Source organism: Electrona antarctica (assembly GCF_951216825.1).
Source record: "Electrona antarctica genome assembly, chromosome: 20".
NCBI classification, from domain to species: domain Eukaryota; kingdom Metazoa; phylum Chordata; class Actinopteri; order Myctophiformes; family Myctophidae; genus Electrona; species Electrona antarctica.
The window spans coordinates 26,139,527-26,156,967 of record NC_136801.1 but is presented as its reverse complement, the minus strand read 5'-3'; the positions used below and the strand labels follow the sequence as shown (position 1 = coordinate 26,156,967).

Here is a 17,441-nt window from a genome sequence, read left to right as displayed (position 1 = left end):
GAGAGAGAGAGCGCAGAGGGGAGAGAGATGGGAGTGAATGAGAGAAGAGAGGGACAGAGAGAGAGAGAGAGAGAGAGAGAGAGAGAGAGAGAGAGAATGAGAGAAGAGAGGGGCAGAGAGGGAGGGAGAGAACTATTGTCGGGAACAATAACCACATTACTGTGGTTATGTGATGCATAGTGTGGGTTGAGCTCATTACGTAAATCATAATTAATTCATTATTTTAAGTTACATTAGTGCATATCATATGCAATATGAAATGTAAGCTTACCATAAAAACACAAACATCATTGTTTATTTATCATCACTGAATTACCCAGACCCTATGTTCATGGGCTTAGAAAGAAGAAACTTAGGCTTGTCACTCCACATCAGAGTAGAGTGGTGATGTACATATACTTTATCCATACAGTTTTCGTTTCTAGGCCAAAATGTTAAGTCGCCTGTTCTGGTAGATTCTTTGAGTCAGGCGATGTGGGGAAGTTGTCAAATTTGAATGAGGCAATATACTGCATTTGTAGCCGGGAAAGCAGGGGCAATTGATATAAAGGACTGGCCGCCTGGTGGGTGATGGAGTCAGAGCAAGTATGTCCAACTGTTCTGATCTGTGTCAACATTTAGCTCCAGCAGGGTGTGGAACTGTAGCCTGCATGGTCTCAGCTGGGCTGGGTTGGGTATGGGTGGGATGGCCGTCCTATCAAAACTGATTAAGTCAGAATCATAAAGTGTACGTGACGTGTATATGAGAACATAACTTAAGTTCTATGAGTTGCTACAGTAAACTCTTGTCTTAGCTTGTCTTCTTGGCTGTACAACATGTTGTGAGAAATGTGAGATATATAAATACGTTCACGTAATTCACCTCGAAATTAAAATGACTCAACTCTCGAAAATGAAACATAAAAGGTCCGGTGTGTTCAGGGCATGACAAAACATGCCATTTTGAGTTGGATAAGATTGCATGCATCCTGCTCTGAAAGATCATCCTAGTACATGATCTGTCCTGGTGGAAATCTACAACGTCAATTAAAGACGGAGGAGCGAGATGGTCAGAGAGAGAAATAGGAATCATGGCAGGAAAGAACGTAAGCATAACTGATAACAGTTTGACCAGAGTTGGTTAAGGCAACGAGGACGGAGAACAGGAAATTAGATTTCCATGGAAGAACTACCTTTTTTCTTTTTTAAGAGTCTCTCATGAAATCAGATAGAGAGCATACTATGTGTGCGAGGAGGCTCTGAGGGAAGAGATAAACAATCTCTTCTTGACTGAGAAAGGGACAGAAAGAAAGAAGGCACAGATATAAATCAGTGCTGTCCGAGAGCACTCACCCTTGTCTGCTGAGGATGTTGTGGGCCTGCTGTTCAATGAACAGGTCGCCGGGAGAAACTCCGTGTTTGGGCGAGGGGACCGACGGCTGCCTACTCAGCTTGGGTGAGCTGGACGGCACTCCCGCAACCACGTGGTCCTTGGAGGGCACCCTGGCAGACGATGACAACGACGGCACCACATCCATGTATGCGGAACCGGACGGTGTGTCAGACGGGACCGCCTTCTCCTGTTGCTGAGCCCGGCGCTGGTTCTCCAGGTTCATCAGCCGTTCCTGCTCGGTGACAGAGTCCACCCTGGACCGGGATGTCTCGTGCACAGGGTCAGGGAGGCTGTATTGAGGTGCCGTGCGGCCAGCCCGGGGGCTAGGGACGGATGCAGTGGTGGTGCAGGAGGTCAGGGTGATGTCTCTCCCCTCCTCTCCCATCGGCTCGGCCCTGCCGTGCCTCTCTGAGGCATCGACCGCCTTGCGACTGCGGGTATGGTGCGAGATATAGTCCCTGTCGGCCTCATGGTCTAGGGAGATGCCGTAGCGGTCAGCTAGCTGACGGCGCCTCTCCGCCTTGTAACGGGCGATACGGGCGGCCTTTGATTCCGGTTCTGGCGCATCGGGGGCTGGGGCTGAGCTGTAGACAGGCTCGGTGTGCACGGAGAACTGAGGTTCGGGTCGGTAGTGGGCTCGGGACTGACGCTCTGTCGCGTTCAGATGCATCTCTGGGATCTCCATGTCCTCTGTGCCATAATGTTGAAGGGTAACTAAATGACAAAGAGAAAGACACACATTTTATGAGATTTATTTAAAACAATGGTCGTCGTGAGCCAGATTTGAACCTACAACATTGTGGTTATAAAAATATTACAAACTTAAAGATGGAGTGCCGGGATTTTTGTATTTTTACCAGTTTTTCATGTGTTTATGAGGTGACAGTACTTAACACTCATACCGCCATTGCATAGATCTAGGTCAATTAAAGCCATTGCCGTAGATCAATGGCAATTGCGCTTTTATAGCACTTTCGATCGATCAAGCCATAATGCTACTTACGTCCACTCACAGTTAACAGTCTTTGTATTGAGTTTGTGCTTGAAATGTACTGTAATTCTGCAAACTGTTAATAAATGTTTCAATCAATCAAAAAAAAAAACGTAAGTTACGTTAGCATCGGGTAGCTAGCTGTTGTTGTCACAACACTGGGTCGCCCATCTTAGATCGTCATCACCATAATAATCCATTCTATCTGTTTCTTTCAATCGCCTGTATCTCCTATTCCTTGTCCCAGATGGCATTTTTGGTCAAAACAAAGTTTCTTTGATGGCACAGAGCCAACGAGGTGGAGCCCTCCAGTGACCCGGTATAGATCCATCTTGTAAACAACAGTTGAAGGGGACCCGTTTCATGTACTAGTTTATGCTCACTTCCGGAAGTCTGGAAATGTGGCTTTTCAAAATAAGAGCTCAACTGGGAAAAATGCTGGCGTGGATTAGATCCTAATTTGTCAATAAATGCTAGCGGGCTAAGTGTTAATTACCTTGGTGTGGTAGTTATGTGCAATGTTATCTTCCCTTTGTATTTAGGGTTTCTTCCTGGAGGCTGAAACCTCGACAATGATATAGTGACATCACAATATCAACCCCTCCCCCTTTATTATACAACAGCTGTGGGTGCGGCTTCAGTTCAGGTGGATCACCACCTGGCAAACCAGGCATACTTAATGAACTGGTGGGCGTGTCCACATAAAAACGAAATTTTAACACATTTTTTAGAAAGAATTCTTCCTCCTTATATAATAATAATAATACCCGAAACTAAAAGAAATAAAAGAAAATAGGGGCCATGTGTTTGTTGCATATACTGTATAACTGAGTAACTACCAACCATACAACTACTGTATGACATTGAATCCTAAACATTTCTGATAATCTACTGTACCTCTGTATGGTAATACTGACTAACGACTTGTTCCCACTAAGTTCTGTGGGATGTTCCTATTCCGTTTATTGTACAGTATGCAATATTCCCTCTATTGGATTTCATGCAAGGAAATGCCTTTAATTTACTGCTGAATCAAAGCAATAATCTTTCATTAATGTATAGTGCAACGGCGTACCCTGAAAAGTGCTCTATAAATTAATCCCGTTTTTATTAACCATAGTCAAGAAACTGAACTGAATGAAATAGCATGTGTCAGCACCGTTTGCTGGCACACATTGCATACAGAAATCCTCAAAATGTACTTGAGGCAAATTCCATACATGGGAAAAAAAATAACATTAAAAAAATAACACATTGGATATCACAGAGGATCGCATAGGAATTAATGGACAGAATGGACATAACAGAATAACGGATATCACACAGAGCTTAGTGGAAACGAGGCATAAAAGAAGTCCAAAATAGTGAGTGCACTGGTATTCTCACCACCACCACAGGGCTCACAGGGGTCGGAGGCGCGTGTATATCGGGGTGTGTCTTCTTCCAGCAGCCGGTTGGCTACCAGGCTGGGCAACACAGATGGGTGTACCTCGCATTCTATCCCCTCCAACCTCCGGGCAATACGCTCCTTTCTACGCGAGGACAGAAGAAAAACAAAAACAATTAATCTCAGCCATGTCATCAACGTGGTAATGAACAAAAAACAACATCTGCGCCTCCTTTAGAGGCTGTGTTGTCAAGTGCAACATTGCTTAGAGTACGTTTTGGCATCCCCCAAAGAGGTTTTAAGCAAATCACCCCAATGGAAATTCACCAGCATATGTGACCGGGTCTGGCAAATAGGCCCTCATCTCGACCAGAGTAATTTTTCAGTTTTACAGATTATTAAAGTACAGAATGTAAGCTTTCATATGATGTATCATTCAATGAAATTGGAAAATATTTGAAGGAGATATGACCTTTTTAAAATGATTGTGCCGTTTTACCCAAAGCTGAGAAAATCCCCTTTGAATGTTCACAACATTTCAACACCTAGTGCTGGTGTGTCAATGGGAAGGACAATAGGTACTTAACTCCACCCACAATGACCACCTTAACCACCCCCACGTTTTAGCTGTCAACAGTGCAACACACTGCACAATGTTGATGTTAATGTTCAGTTTTACATAGCATGTTAATTCAGATTTAGAAGATGCTTAAAAAAAATCGGCCTTGGGTCTAAATGAGTTAATCATCAATTCAACTACCTTCGAATGCTACTTTATGGAATTCCAAACAGACATTTTTGTTCATCAAAATGGTCAGAAATAACAGGAAAATGCAGAGATTTCTGTCAAATAATTTGCCTACTGTTGCGCATAGTTGTGATGCAGACAGATCACGTTTACAGCCATGCGTAAAACCTTGCATTGTACGACATTTATCATCATCCTCTTACCTGTTCATCTCCCAATCGCTTGAGCTTGTAGTTATGCCTTCAAACCGCTTCCTTAATTCTGAGACTGGAAAATAATAAAAAAAAAAACATATGCTGCTATAACAACCAGAAAGATAAATAGTATTTGTTGTATCCCAGGTCAAAATGTAGTACATTATACTATTGTATCCCGAATAAGCCAAGTACTGTACATATTGCATTTTCTGTCCCAATATCTAATGTAATCTAATCTACTGGGGGGGGGGGGGGGGGGGGGTACCGTCCTAAAGTCGGCTCTTCGGTGCTACTGAAAATTTCTGACGAGCCGAAATCATTTCGGCACTACAGCGCCGAAACAGCTGTAAAATAGGAGTATGAATCGGCCCTTACAAGTCAAGTCACGAGTCTCCAGATCTGCCCATGCTGTATCCACATTATTTGTGTTCAGTAATGAGTAGAATTTGTCATGGGTGCATAGCAACCCACATACTCGGCTCCTCATCCCACAAATGCACGTTCCTTACAAATGGGGGACCATTAAAAAAGGCTTTAAAACAGCATAAATGTTATTGCCGAGAACCATTGTTGAAACATATAATCTTTCAGCGTGGCTTCCCTATTTTGGGCATGGCATTATTGTCAGAATTGTTCAACTTTCTTTCTTCTACTTTATTGAATTTTAATCAAACATACATGTAAATGAAAAGACTATGACAATACATACAACAAAAACAAAACAAGACAATATACGTACAATTCACACAAGGGGAGATATCTGCCTCTCTTCTCTATTGATGATCATAATACATAAGTACCTCAAACAGGTGCATCTGCTTCTACAGGTTAATCAGTGCACGAGTGTTTCAGTGATCGCCCTCTTTCTCTCTGCCTCACTTTGTGCTGTCCTGCTGCTTGCACTATAGCAAAATGTGACTTAAATGCTCTCCCTTCCCAACAAGATCCACCAACGATTAAACATAGTAATTGTGCACCACTAATGGCACAATACACACCACAATGCAATGCAACCATTTTCAGGCACAAACACTAATCGATGACCTGCTTGGCAAGTCTCAAGTCTATAGCTCCACACAGCAGGGTTGACATTCGTCTACCTTGACACATATGCTATGCTAAGCGTTGACCGTTCAGCTGCGTTGCATTCTTCACATGTTGGACTAGTAGGGAACCGCGCGGAACATGTTGGACTAGTAGGGAACCGCGCGGAACATGTTGGACTAGTAGGGAACCGCGCGGAACATGTTGGACTAGTAGGGAACCGCGCGGAACATGTGACAAAAGTCTGCGGGTGTTTTCTTTCATAGATATATCGTAGTAGAGTTAAGGAGCTTTTTGAGCACGTTGAGTGTGTTGCGCGTGCGTGCTGTGTAATACTGTGTGGATACAGGGAGAGAGAAGGGGAGACGAATCCAACTCTATGGACGGAGCAGAGCGGAGGTGTTTGTTTAGAGACAGATATCTCGTATTGTGTTTATAGCTATATATATATATATATATATATATATATATATATATATATATATATATATATATATATATATATATACACACACATATCGGATCGGTGGTTAGACCCCCCCCCCCCCACACCATGTGTGAGCAAGCAGAAACAAAAAGCCCTTACTCACCTTTGGGGAGGTTGGTCAAGAGACTGACATCTATATCCTTGGTGTTTTTGGCTGGATCGTCTTTCTCTTCAAATGAGAACTCTTTCGAAAAGCTGAGGCGGGCAGGAAGAGGAGAAAATAAATAGCTCTTACTGAAACAGTGCTGAGCTTCTGGGAAGCAGGATTCACATATAGAGTGAACATATAAGCAATTATTGGTAAGGGCTCATTGACTTTGTTTTAATTTCTGCAATCTGAAGAATGTCCAAGTCATTAAAAAAAAACATTTGACAGAAAATTGTTTCTGGAAGCAGCATCAGCTTGATGGATGTTCAAGAATCCACTAAATGGACCAGTTAGTTTTGGAGAAAGCTGTTAAAACAAGATATTACTCATTCAAATAAGCACACAGTGTTCACTTTTGGAACCAATTGAAAGTATTACTGTAAACTGCATTGACACACACACACACACACACACACACACACACACACACACACACACACACACACACACACACACACACACACACACACACACACACACACACACACACACACACACACACACACACACACACACACACACACACACACACACACACACACACACACACACACACACACACACACACACACACACACACACACACACACACACACACACACACACACACACACACCTTTGTTATTAACATTATGATGCTGCTCCAGATTGGAACACAAAACCACAACCAAGTTATGATACATTAATAAAACTCAATGAAATGGTCAATTAAAGTAATGGTCATCGTGGTGGGGGTGGGCATTACTTTGTGGTCTTAAAATCTGGCACGTGTAAGCCCTTATCTGATGATCTTAACATCATAACAGCGTCTACTTTAGCTGATAAACGTCTTACAGTCAGAGTCGTCCAACATCTAAGCACAGCGTTTTGTTCACAACACCACCACCGCCAGGGTCGTTCAGTGTCGGGGTGTGGGGTGGGCATTACTTTGTGGTCTTAAAATCTGGCACGTGTAAGCCCTTATCTGATGATCTTAACATCATAACAGCGTCTACTTTAGCTGATAAACATCTTAGTCAGTCGTCCAACATCTAAGCACAGCGTTTTGTTCACAACACCACCACAGCCAGGGTCGTTCAGTCGGCTCACAACACCACCACCGCCAGGGTCGTTCAGTGTTCTACCTCGGCTCACAACACCACCACAGCCAGGGTCGTTCAGTGTCGGGGTGTCAGTGCAGTTCTTGCTGCCGTGGAGGAAAACATTATATATAGCCAGGCTATAAGTATAGGTGGCGGGGTGGAGTATTTGACACCGAGCCAACAACGTGACGCTGAACAATCCCACTAATGCTGCAGTATACGGTAGGTATAGCAAGCAAGCAGCACCGTACGTGACCTTATCTTTCACTTTCTCCCTGGGCTTGGACGCCGGCCCTGTCTTGATGATCCACTGTGGCTTTGTCTGACACCCTGGCTGGCTGGATGAGCTCGCCCACACGCTGCACGCACAGCCATGCAAATACATGGGGAGGCGATTGAGGAGCTATTTATGGATGAGCAGAGAGACTGCAGTCAGTGTGTATGCTGTATTATTAGTGCATGAAGTTAGGGTAAAGAAAACTAGGATCATACCAGGAGCTATTTATGGATGAGCAGAGAGACTGCAGTCAGTGTGTATGCTGTATTATTAGTGCATGAAGTTAGGGTAAAGAAAACTAGGATCATACCAGGAGCTATTTATGGATGAGCAGAGAGACTGCAGTCAGTGTGTATGCTGTATTATTAGTGCATGAAGTTAGGGTAAAGAAAACTAGGATCATACCAGGAGCTATTTATGGATGAGCAGAGAGACTGCAGTCAGTGTGTATGCTGTATTATTAGTGCATGAAGTTAGGGTAAAGAAAACTAGGATCATACCAGGAGCTATTTATGGATGAGCAGAGAGACTGCAGTCAGTGGGTATGCTGTATTATTAGTGCATGAAGTTAGGGTAAAGAAAACTAGGATCATACCAGGAGCTATTTATGGATGAGCAGAGAGACTGCAGTCAGTGTGTATGCTGTATTATTAGTGCATGAAGTTAGGGTAAAGAAAACTAGGATCATACCAGGAGCTATTTATGGATGAGCAGAGAGACTGCAGTCAGTGTGTATGCTGTATTATTAGTGCATGAAGTTATAGGGTAAAGAAAACTAGGATCATACCGTCGCTGTCGGGTGGAAACCTCATACTCTAGTTACTAGACTTATCGTTGCTCTCAGGCAGAAAACTTGTATTTCCGTATGTCTCGTCTAGTGGCATTTAGACTGTTGCATTTAGACCAATTCAGCCCCTTTTTCAAATGTCTTACCTTAGAGCTCTTTTCTGTAGTAGTCTGGGGTTGCTGAGTTTAATGGGGGTCTCACTCCCAAGTCCTGTGGAGAGAACAGAAGGGGTCAGCGTTCGTTCGCAGAGAGGTCACGGACGTCATGTAGAAAGGGTACAACTAGAGGAGACAGTTCATTTTGAGTTTTTAAATTAACAAATTAAAAACCAAGCGGTGAGAACACATTAAGAGGTCAAACGGATACTTACTCCAGAGAAATTGGCACAAACTCACATTAATCAAGTAGATTGTCAAGAGAATATATATATATAAAAAAAAAGAAAGGCGACTACACTGCCTGAATGAATCAGGTGCAACAATAAGTGACAGGCAAAATTGTTTGTCTCAGCATGTTTGTTTACATTCAGACACCAGGTGAAAGTTCACAAGCAGCTGACTCACAGGAGCAGCCCGCATGCACACGTGTATGCGGCACACACACACACACACACACACACACACACACACACACACACACACACACACACACACACACACACACACACACACACACACACACACACACACACACACACACACACACACACACACACACACACACACACACACACACACACACACACACACACACACACACACACACACACAACGCAGCAACAGATTCTCTGTCAGATCTGTGCAAGAGGCAAAACGCAGCGGACAGAAGAGGCTGTGTCTCCAGTGGTGGAAAAAGTACTCACATTTATTACTTAAGTAAAAGTATCAGCATCATGTAGAAATAGTCTTTTACAAGTAAAAGTCCGGAATAAAAAATGTAATGAGTAGTATTGGTATCAAAATATACCAAAAGTAGAAAGTACTCATTGTGCAGAATGTGCCATTTAAAGTTTTCAAATGTATACAAATATTTTGAAAATAGCCGATCTACAAGCTCACAATGCGTCACATCGCGACGCATTGTGAGCTTGTAGATCGGCTATTTTTAAATGGCCGAAATTTACGTATATAGGGCTGAAGTGTTTGTTTTGTAATAATAATAATAAATAAGTAACTAACTTCAAATAAATGTAGTGAAGTAAAAGTATTTGATATTGGAAATACTCAAGTGGCAGCGGTGGCCGAAGTGGCAGCGGTGGCCGAACGGATAGCGGCGCGGTCTAGATACCGGAAGGTTCCCAGTTCGAACCAGCCGTCCGACACGTTAAAATTACCACCGCTGAAATGCCCTTGAACAAGGCATCAACCACTACGATGAAATGTGTTCTATGAGCAGGGCCTGGCTGGAAACAAGTTCTTGAGCTTAGCCCAGATACCCTGGGTAAATATAGATTTCATTTCATTTCATTTCATTTCAAGTAAAGTACAAATACCTAAAAATTGTGCTACAGTACAGTACTTAAGTAAATGTACTTAGTTACTTTCCACCACTGACCGTCTCACAGTCAGAGACCGCCTGCTATACAGTCTGATCACATGTCAAGGTTGCGTTGCCGAGCAGCTCAGACGATGCCAGCGGCCCATGATCACGTCACCGCCACAGAGGACTGAGGAGGGACCCAACATTCACCGTGAATACAGTAAAACAGAGGAGACAGCATGAATAGAAATTATATTTAATAGAATGGCCATATTCTATTCTTCAACGGTCTGGTGTGCATTAGGAAAATGGTCAAGGACCAGTAAACGACGACAGCGTGTGGCGGTATAAACACCTGCCCTAGGAGACATACAACCTCATTACCTCAAAATGTGTGGCTATTAGGCCTCGTAAACATCCTTTCAGAGAATGTCACTTATCTGGAATATCCCCTTAAGGAACATCGGTGCCTGGCTGAGTTATTGACTCCAAAACCTCAAGCGGGTGGTTTCTGGCTGCCCCCGGACCTCGGATTGGCCACAGCAGGCAATTCTGGGACAAACATGTGGTTTCACTTCCATCCGGAGAGAGAGACCACCCCTCCAAGTTCACCTCCGGGGCGCCTGACACACCCCTCTTCAGAAGAACCTCCTCAGAAAATTAACCTCCATTTCCAAGCTCTGTTAGTCCTTATTAGGGGTGTTTGCATTGATGCTCAAATCCCTCCGATTTAAGGGAAAACAATAATTTGAGAAGAAGTGGGAATACGGTAATAGAGAAGGTTGTTGTGAGCTGGGATCTGTTTTGGATAGAGGCGTATTGTTTCAGCTGGGTGGAATTAACACTGGCTCATTCCATACATGTCTTAACTAATAATCCTGGTTATATGAGCTGATGCCATATATTCCCATGACAATTATGGACGAAAAGATCACACTGCTGTAACAGATAGCTGGCGCATACAATGCATGGATACAAAAAGGCTAAATAGACACGCGCGACTTAAGGACAATTTGGACATTATAGAATTATCGAAGATTAGAGATACTTGTTGGCAAGGAAAAACCTCAAGCTCCAGCTGTCAAATACTGAGAAAATACAAACATTTGAACAAGGTTCATAAGCCCCAGTGTACAATGTAAACTTTGCATTTAAGAACCAAAAAACTAGGGCTGGCTATCATTCAAAAAGTTTCGATTAATCTTTTAAAATATCATTCTCCTTGCCCCCCCCCTCTTCCCTTTATTTTGTATTTATCTGGAAATATAACGATACAATGGGAACTATGCGCGAAAACTAATTTCATTTCAACCACTTTTTTACTTCTGTAAACCTGTGATGTGACAATAAATTCTGATTCTGACCAGTGGCTTCCAATGTAAAAGATACAGGATAGGATACAGACCGCAATGTACAATCTACAATATTGATACAAGAGCACCTAAAAGAATATACAGTTACAGTAGCGTCCTGGATTGGCAGATGTACTGTAGTACTGTATGTGCATGATTCCTGCAGGATTCTTTTTTGTTGTCGTTATTGTTAAACTTCATTTTCAAATTAAAAAATTGCCAAATATTCAAATTCTATTCCAAAACTCCCATAATGATTGGGCTCTAATATGACCTACAGTATATCTATCTGTCATACAGACTGATTTAACCCAGAGCTGTGTGTTCCTGCAGCACCTCATATATAGCCCGTGAATATGGGCATGTGAGCACATGCAAGCCCATCAAGAGGAGTGACCTTTGAAAAGATGTGGTGCCTCCTCAACACATTCGTCATTCCAGACGTGCACGTAAAAACCTCCACAATGATCACAGATGTCGCTCAGCCTTTGATGCCAGCTATAATCCAACAGACACACTACGTATAGTCTAGCACTGTACTAGCCCGGAGGGGAATGGTGCAGAGCCATTCTTCAGCACTGTGAGTGTATGTTGATGATGCTGTAAAAACAGCTTGACACTGTTAAAGCATGGGAATAAGATGGTTTCATGACTCAGTGGAGCTTCACTCATCCTCTCAAGTGAGTGCGGTCTCTAATGTGACATTATCACATTTCTTGAAACACCATAACACGGACAGATCATTTTTAGGAGGCCCGTTAGCCGAGTGGATAGAGAGGCCTTCTGAGAACAGGAAGTTTGACGGTTCAAGCCTCGGCTATGCCCAGTCTACATGTCAAAGTGTCGCTGAGCAAGACACTTTTGATTGATTGGTTGATTGATTACTTTATTAGCAAGTATGAAAACAGTACAGCAGAACAGTTTCCATAATGTACTCAATTCATCATCATCATCATGCAATACACACAATAACAACACATTACAAATCAGCAACAACAATAAAAGCATTAATAGATAATTAATTAATAGAAAAGGGGTGTGGGCAGAGGATGCTCCTCCCATATGGCTCCTTAGAGCTCGCTGAGGGAGTGTGTTGTTTGGCATTCGTCCGATTCAGCCGAGCAGCCATCTGCTTGGTGAAGCAGGAAAAGTAATTTCCCCTCCCCAGAAAATACTTCCTTTACTTTCATTTCCCAAAAAAACGAGAAGATAGTGGTCTTTGGGAATCGACAGTTCTCCCTTCTCTTATGCACTAACAGCGATCTGTGTCACTGAAACCTACAGGTTTTTATCCAGGACGAAGATGCATAGTGCCGATGATGTCAAGCCTAATTATAACCAGACACACACACAAACAATAGCACCATACCAAATGGGCATCCGGGGTGACTCGTGAGCATATGTCTAAATAGAGGTACAGGATTAACTTCCACGATTGGGATTACAGCAAAGCCAAAAGGAAATGTGTCACTCCTAAACCATAGGACATTACTTCACACTTGCGGATTGCATGTGTGTGCCGGGGGTGTGGCTGGGTCAGCTTAAAGCCCACCCACCCTGCCCTACCCCATGAGGGACGGGGACGGGGACGGGGACGGGGGGGAATCACAAGGTGAAGTAGTCAAGTAGTCCCAACAACTTTGTGGTAAAGTGGTGTCAACTGACTCAACTGCTAACATTGTGTTAGCTTGTAGATATTGCGGTGCAACACATCGTTAGGTTGTTGAGCTGTTCTTCCAAGTTGTCTGCAAGTGACACCGTCACACGATGGAGTACAGATCAAGGTGAAGACAGGCCGTCGAACGAAAAATGGGATACTAGGGGGATGCCATACTGTGTGTCGTAGGCGCCCCAAAAAATCTAACCACCCCACATCCGGGGTGGTTAGATTTTTTTTTCTGGCCTTAGTTCACAGCCCATACATCCAAACAGAAGAGTACTATATGATTGTATTAAACAACATTAAATTACGTTAAACTCACTTTGCCACTCACTTTGCTACTCGATTTGCCATTCACTTTATGCAAGCGCATACCCTCGATAGTGGGGAAAGCTTTCCCAGACAATAGCAGATTGACAACCTGCCGAAAATAACCAATAGACAATAACAGAAAACAGAACCATAGACAATAACAGAAAATACATTAAGTATAGACAGAGCCCTGAGGGACTCCGCTCAACCATATTATATGGGGTTTAAGTGGCTAATGGCAACGACAATGTGTGACAACATTGACACAAATGTCTCAAGTCCGGGGGTGAGGGGCGGGGCAGAAAGCAGAGGAGCAGATAAGGGGACGCTTTGACAGTCATGTGTGGTAACTGGTAAATAAGGAATGACAACACGCACGTACACACACACACAAATAAGCTTCCTAGGACGTCCTTACCGTCGCACCAGGCAGTAGGACACCTGTTGTGGTTTCCAGCCAATATGGAAAACTAGATCACGCAATCATCCATCCACACTTTGGAAATAATACTGACACTAAAGAGAATGTGAAATCCTTGCACACCAGGACACACAGCCCTATGGCAAGGCAGACACTCGCACTATGCACAAGCACATTCTCCTGCTCTCACAGACTCTCACACACACACACACACACACATGCACGCACACACACACATACATATGGGCAGATATAAAGCCTAAATATGGCCATAGATTTACAGTCCACACACAACCAGATAACAGTTCCATAAATAAGTCCAGACAAAGTAGCTGTGCAGTCCAGGAATAGCTCTCTCTCGCTCTCTAACCTGCCTCCTGCAGCGTTAAGAGTTGCTTATCTCTGGTGCCTGGCTGGCGTGTCCTTGGAGGCTACAGCTGCAGCCTGCAGCGCAAGGACAGCTGGCTGGAAACGAGGGCAGTAAGCAGAGTGAGAGAGAGAGGCACTGCAGTTTGCACAGCATGCCAACTCCCCTCCACACAGACAGCACCAGTCTCAGCCTACTGTAGTCGCTCACACAGCTCTGCTCCGCTACCCTGTCCCAGCAGAAGCTTAATCTCAACTCTAGCCAAAACCCCCATCCCCTCCTCCATCAACCCCAGATTGCAGGCTCCCTTACCTTGGCTGCAAAACTTGACATGGCTCAGGTAATTCGAAATCCACGGGTTGCGATACATTTTGGCAAAACGTGTACAGAACACACACACACGCAGAAAGAAAGAAAGGGAGAGAGAGAATGAGGCTGAAATGAAGGGAGTGAACGAGATGGGAGAGAGGGGTTTAGGACCACAAAGCAGGCGCCTGACTGGAGGGTGATGATGCAGATATACAAGCAGTGAGTCAGTGCCCCAGGACAGAGAGCGAGAGAGATAGAGAGAGAAGGAGGGAGGGAGGAAGAGGAGGGGAATCAGGTAGTGCTGGAGCAAGGAGTGGATGGAGAGGGAGGGGTGGAAAGAGAACGAGAGAGAGAGAGAGAGAGAGCCGATCCACGTCCGAAAGGCAGTGGCAGTAAAAGTGGCGGTGATCCCTGCAGGTGGAGTAGAGCTGTGAAGAGACGCTCCCCCTTCGCCCTGGCCCCTCTCGCTAGCCCGCCGCTAAAGGCTAACTGCTGCCCACCACCACTCCAGACTGCTTGGAAAGGCTAAAAAGCCACTCAACGCAGGCTAAGCTTATTAGCCGAGGCGAGGAAATTAGGCCCCATCCTCGCTACGCTGACAGATGGGAGCCTTAAGAAGAGTTCCTGCATCCTGCAGAATGACACTCCACGGGGTGGCAAGGGGAATTGAGGGAGAGGGAGATGGAGGGAGAGAGAGAGGCAGAGAGAGAGAGATAGTCAGGAAGTCCAAGGAGTGTGCCGCTTTCCCTTGGCAGGCGGACAAAGAGTTTTTGAAGCCAAAGAAGCCGGTGCAGAGCGTCAAAGAGGCAGCGAATGCAGCATCGATGGAGAGAGAGGCGGTGAATAGAGTGAATACAGAGAGAGAAGAGAGCGGAGCATGAAGTCTAAAATGACCCTCTCAGATGGATGAGAAATTCCACTCATCTCTCAGTGGTGACAAAATAGAGGAACGGCGTGCAAGGAGAGAAGAGGAGGAGGGAGGGAGGGACAGAGGGGAGACTGGAAGGAGAAGAAGGGACAAGGTGTGTAGGAAAAAGTGAGAGACAGAAATGAAGGGAGAGAGAGAGAGAGAGAGAGAGAGAGAGAGAGAGAGAGAGAGAGAGAGAGAGAGAGAACGCAAGAAGACGATAGTGAAAGAAAACAAAGCAGAGGGCGGGAAGAAGCTATGAAGAGAGCGACAGAGAGAGAGAGAGAGAGAGAGAGAGAGAGAGAGAGAGAGAGAGAGAGAGAGAGAGAGAGAGGAATGTAAGCAAGTGAGAATGAGGGAACCAGAGAGAGAATGTGAAGTCAGCTGTGCTATGGGGGCTTGTGTGAGTAATGGTGTTGGACCAAATGCTTTAGCCATCCACCGAACGGTCAAAAAAAGCCACCAGGGGACAGAAATAGACTGATTTATCGCCATCTCAGAATTCTCCATTCTCTTTAACACACTCATCAAAAAGTCTGTGAGTGTCAATATTCCCTGAGAGTCAGAAGGCAAATGCACCTTCATAAAGCTGCACCCTGAAATGATTAAGCTGTAATTGGATGCCATTGTGTAAACTCTAATCCCACTCACGCACACAAACAAGAAAGGTCAAGACATGCTTATCATTCTACAGATAGGGTAAAGGGGTTGGCACGGACCCCCTTTCAGTTGCAGGTCTGAAAAAGATTGACAGCTCCTCTTATCATACAGAGCAGAACCTGTCACCAACAAACAGACAGGCTTCAACATGAACCAGTTCTCCTTGGAAATGAGACAGGTCACACGCGTGACTGTATTGAAAACCATTTGCACCTCAGAATTAAGAAATTCAAACCACATGCATGCATGCATGCATGCATAATGTGGATCTGCCCCCAAATGAGTGAGTCTTTTGTTCTTCACTTTATTACTGAAGATATAGAATAGCATTCCAGTATTCAGTACTTTCTTGTGCAGTCTGACTGGGGTGTGTTCATAGTCAAAGAGGTGGCATATTATTTGTCTGCCTCTCAGAGGTGAGCTCATCTGGTCTCGCATGCAAGCTCACACTGTGCGCACACACCGCTAACGTGCCAATTCACGCTGGAGGCGAGGGGGCTACCTCCACACAGCGCTCTACCACGCTGCTATGTGCAGCCTTCACCCTGCCTGGGGAGGTCCGTCCTAGCCTGGGATTTCTTCCCAAGTAAAACAATACACCAAAAACAAATGGCTCTGTGTGCAATTCATAGTTGTGAAATCGAATCCAGATTGAAAGCATGCCCACAAGATTGTTTCACACAGCCGCATACTGGCTCACCTCATTTAGAATGCATTGCACACCCAATAGTAGGAACTAATCTTTTTTGCAGAGATTTTAGATTATAAGATATAGTTTGCAATTGGACATTTTTGGCCTAAGGGTGTCATACAAAAGGTTGTGAAATGTGAGGTCACAAAAAATGTATGTGCTCAGCAAGTTTTACGTAATCAACCCATTCGGTTTTGAGATCTCTTGTGTGCGGTTGGTAAGAGTAGCACGCTTAATACGGTAGGTATCTTCAGTCAACTAACATTTATACCTAAGCAAGTTACTCACGTTAACAAGAGATGGAAATTACAGGCCGAGATCCCAGAATTGTATAATAGTGCAGTGCCTGTTGAGGGATGGTGTGGCCGCTACTCACAACGTACAGTATGAGGGATGGTGTGGCCGCTACTCGCAACGTACAGTATGAGGGATGGTGTGGCCGCTACTCACAACGTACAGTATGTTGAGGGATGGTGTGGCCGCTACTCACAACGTACAGTATGAGGGATGGTGTGGCCGCTACTCACAACGTACAGTATGAGGGATGGTGTGGCCGCTACTCGCAACGTACAGTATGAGGGATGGTGTGGCCGCTACTCACAACGTACAGTATGTTGAGGGATGGTGTGGCCGCTACTCACAACGTACAGTATGAGGGATGGTGTGGCCGCTACTCGCAACGTACAGTATGAGGGATGGTGTGGCCGCTACTCGCAACGTACAGTATGCTCTTGAGGAACTGACGCCGTCTCTGGCGCACAAA

General features: G+C 44.6%; 1 protein-coding gene across 1 annotated transcript in view; it reads right to left on the bottom strand.

The window, feature by feature from the left end:
- Positions 1-1,328: 1,328 nt before the first annotated feature.
- Positions 1,329-17,441, bottom strand: part of LOC306913229 (supervillin-like) — a gene marked incomplete at its 3' end in the record, with an annotated part of 28,227 nt that continues 12,114 nt past the window's right edge. Inside the window, exons 2-6 of the mRNA XM_079489819.1 lie at positions 8,667-8,730; positions 6,330-6,421; positions 4,702-4,765; positions 3,750-3,895; positions 1,329-2,086 (exon numbers count right to left, since the gene is read on the bottom strand). Coding sequence (XP_079345945.1) covers positions 1,329-2,086; positions 3,750-3,895; positions 4,702-4,709 — 912 coding nt within the window. The 5' untranslated portion in view covers positions 4,710-4,765; positions 6,330-6,421; positions 8,667-8,730. The remainder of the gene's footprint in view (positions 2,087-3,749; positions 3,896-4,701; positions 4,766-6,329; positions 6,422-8,666; positions 8,731-17,441) is intronic.